General features: G+C 38.8%; 1 protein-coding gene across 1 annotated transcript in view; it reads left to right on the forward strand.

Annotated features, from left to right (window-relative positions):
* Nucleotides 1-4,150, forward strand: part of LOC106874416 (beta-glucuronidase) — a 35,217-nt gene that overhangs the window by 10,326 nt on the left and 20,741 nt on the right. Inside the window, exon 2 of the mRNA XM_014922142.2 lies at nt 1,889-2,064. Within this exon, the coding sequence (XP_014777628.2) occupies nt 1,889-2,064 (176 nt within the window). The remainder of the gene's footprint in view (nt 1-1,888; nt 2,065-4,150) is intronic.

A 4,150-nucleotide genomic window follows, 5' to 3' on the forward strand; every position in this document is an offset into this window, starting at 1 on the left:
TATATACACACACATATGTATATCTATGTATATATTATATATATTTCATGTTACTCAAAGAAGTGGTGCATAGTACCAAAATTTTCGGTTCAAGTCCAATGTAACAAACTACTCCAAATTGTTTTTAGTGTTCACATAAGTAGAGTCAAGCAAGGCTGGCTAGTTTGTACTGGCATCAAATTGTATAATGTAATAATGAAGTCAAACCAAATAGTGATACTTAGAAATCATTTAATATGTATGTTTCAGCTTTGCATAATATATAATAGGAAATGCATCCATTACGAAAACCTCCTCAGTAGGAGGGTTTACATAATGGATGCATTTCAGCCTATAAGCAAACAGTGAGTGCAGGCCCATTACTACTCTCATTTAACTTTCAATAAATTTAACATGGGCCCAGCACCACTCTCTCCACTTTCGCCTTCACCACCCAGTGGACTTGGAAAACTTGGTGAGGGTTCAACTGACAAGTAATGTTTGTCCTCAGCCCTCTCTGTCACTTCTGCTACACATTCTCTTTCATTATAGCCACTCAACAGACAAAAAGAAAAACTAGCACAAGGTCACCACAGTGGGGGTGAGAGTTGGGGTGGGATGAGGAGTTCAGGTGAAGTTGTTTGACTTAATTGATTCCCAGTATCTGTTGACTTGTACTCATTTTTGTTTTAGAAAGAAGAGATGGAAAATTGATCTGATTCAAACTCAGAACATAACTAATTGTAACTTAATAATACTGTTTGGCATTGTATTCTAAGGCTGTGCTTATTAAACCATCCACCACCATAATCATTTCAATCATCATCATCACCATCATCATTATTTTATGCTTTCTATGCTGGCATGGGTTGGCCAGTTTGTAATGGTCTGAGTTACTTCTTATTGGGAGCAGCTATTACCATAGACTGGTCCTCGTACCTTTCATTTAGCTTGGCTACCATGACTAGATGCCTTTTCTGCTAGCAACCTCTTTACAGAGTATATTGTGTGCATTTTGTCATGGCACTAACACTAGAGAGATTGAATAATCCTCAACAAGACATGACAAAAAGGACTTCACAAACCTACACTTCTTTCACTTGTCTGCCACCCACTTTACAGTGTGTGCTAGGTGCATTTTTCATGGCATCAGCACTAAAGATATTGTCGCAATTGACAATCACTGTAATGTATATTTGTATGTGTATGTGGCGGGGTGGAGTGGGGGTGGGTGGATGTGTGTGACTTTCTGCCATGGCAGCAGCACAGGAGGGGTGCTTTGTACATGGGGAAGTAGGATTTTCTGTCATGGTTCTGCTCAAGAGGGAAGTACTTTGTACATAGTAATATAAACTATCCTGAAAAATAAAAATATCTATAAAAAAAAATCCCTCATAAATCCCTTCCTCACCCCAATAACTCCATCACTATTCTCAGTCTAATATTTAATATCCAGGGCTTCATTGCTTCTGGAGGAGGAACCCCTCCCTGAACTCATTCCACCACTGTCTGTCTCTGGCTAGTTGTAGCCATGTAGACCCCAGGTAACAGGTGAGATCATCTCACCATCTTTGGTTGGCCTCCTGAGCTTGTCCCTTGTCTTAGTGTCCATTCTGTCACCCTGATTGTCCATCTGTCATCCTTCAGTTGTCCATCTGTATTTGTTCTCCCTGTTAGTTCTTATGATGCTGTTGGCTCTTGGGTGCTGTCAAATCCAGGCACTGGTTTTCTTGTCTTGTAATGTGATGCCAAGCATGATTCATTTCCTTTTCTGTTGGGCTACAATAAGGGCATTCATGATGGTAGTGTTGAGAGCCCATTTTTCACTGCTGTAAATCACTGGCAGGATGTACTCGTTGAAAATCTTTCTCAGTATCATATGATAAATCTAAATATTATTTATTTGCAGTGGGTAAATTCTGAGTTTGCTTTCAACCACAGTGGTGGCCATTTACCATTTGAGGGTGATGTCACCCATTTGCTGAAGTATGACAGAGCTGAACGAGTGACAGTAGCAGTCAACAACACCCTCTCACCAACAACACTACCACCAGGGACAATCACATATAAAACGGATAGCAAAAGGTTTGAAGAATTTTGCTTGTTTTTTATTTAACTCTCTCTCTCACCAACCTCATACTCTTGCAAACTTACTTTATCCTCTGCCCCTTTCTGTGCCCTGCCCCTTTCTGTGCCCTGCCCCTTTTAGTGCCCTTCCCCTTTTAGTGCTCTGCCCCTTTTAGTGCCCTTCCCCTTTTAGTGCCCTGCCCCTTTTAGTGCCCTTCCCCTGTTCCTCTGTTGAGTAGTTGGCATTAGGAAAGTCATCCAACCAAAGAAAACATGCCAAAGCAGACACTGGAGTTTGGTGCAGTCTTGCTGTTATGTTTCCCTCGGGTGACTCGCAGAGATAACACAACGAGTTATACAATTTAATTATTACATTTATTGTTCAATTACATACAAAGAACGCACTCACCCAATGTTCGTTATGAATAAACAAAAGTCATGTCCGCCATATATATATCAATGACATTTTACTACGACAGTCCCACAAGACAACAACAATGAAACAATGAACTCAGACGAACCACATGACACACAGAACGTCAGACGAATTACATATCTAACAGTCCATATAACACTTGCTGCTTGCTGATCCCATCAAACCATCCAACCCATGGGAAATGGATGTGAAATGATGTACCATAAGAGTGCATCCTGACGCCTTATCACCACTATCTTCTTCTTTCATTTTCCAGCTGGGACAGCTATATATTTCCTCTATAGCAAGACATTTGTCCCTATCTCTCTATCAGCACCTTACCACTTACCACTCCTCAATACCCTTACTACTCCTAAATCAAGGGGGTCTTGTGTTGAAAGCTACTTGGTGACTCCACTAATGTTCAGTGACATGAAAAAGTATCCAGTACACTCTGTGAAATGGCTGGAGTTAGGAAGGTCATTCAGCCATTCAAACCATGCCAAAACTTACATTGAAGCTTGATATTGTCCTCTGACCTATGGGATCCTGTTCAACAATCCAACCCCTACCAGTATGGGATATGGATGCCAAATGATGATAATGACATAAATTCCATTAGAGGTTATTGCAGAAGTGAAAATGGTAATCAAGACCTAAATAGTGTGTGTGTGTGTGTGTGTGTGTGTACACACACACACACACATGTTTTTATTTTTAATCTGCAGAAAGTTACAGAAGTGATTCAAGGGCTGAAAGTTTTATGCATGGCTCTTATTAAACTAACTTTAAATCTGAGAGCTTACTTCTTATGTAGAGTGAATTAGAGTTCCTTCTGGAATATGTGATTAAAATTTATACAAGAGTATTGTATGTAAATTGTGTATGTTTCAAATAGTCTAGCTGTTAAACTGAAAGAAATCTTGAGAGGAGATAAAATGCAGTAAAACAAATAATAATTGCATACACATATACATACATATATCTTCTATCTTTTACTTATTTTAGTCATTAGATTATGGCCATGCTGGGGCACGCTACCTTGAATTTTTAGTTGAATGAATCAACCCCAGTACTTATTTTTTAAGCCTGGTACTTATTCTATCAGTTCCTTTTACTGAAGTTACAGGGACACAAACACACCCATACTAGTTGTCAAGCGATGGTGGTGGAGCAAACAAAGACACAAAAACACACACACATACATATATATGATGGGCTTCTTTGAATTTTTGTCTACCAAATCCACTCACAAGGCTTTGGTCAGCTTGGGAGTACAGTAGAAGACACTTGCCCATGGTGCCATGCTGTGGGAATGAACTAGAAGCCATCTGACTGGGAAGCAATCTTCTTACCACACAGCTACGCCTGCACCTATATGAATATATAGTTTTAGGGAAAAGAACCAAGGTTCATGAACTCATCGATGAAAATCTACTGTCACATATAGAAAAATTAATAAGTAAAAGCACAATACATAAGTATAATATAATACAAAGTAAATATAATTATTAATTATTAAAGATAATAGTATCTTATGATATTTACTTTATATTATACTTATTTATTGTGCTTTTACTTATTAATTTTTCTGTATGTGACAGTGGATTTTCATTGATGAGTTCATGAACCTTGGTTCTTTTCCCTACGTAAAAGCACCCACTACACTCTCTGAGTGGTTGGCGTTAG

The sequence above is a fragment of the Octopus bimaculoides genome, chromosome 25 (genome assembly GCF_001194135.2).
Source record: "Octopus bimaculoides isolate UCB-OBI-ISO-001 chromosome 25, ASM119413v2, whole genome shotgun sequence".
NCBI lineage: Eukaryota > Metazoa > Mollusca > Cephalopoda > Octopoda > Octopodidae > Octopus > Octopus bimaculoides.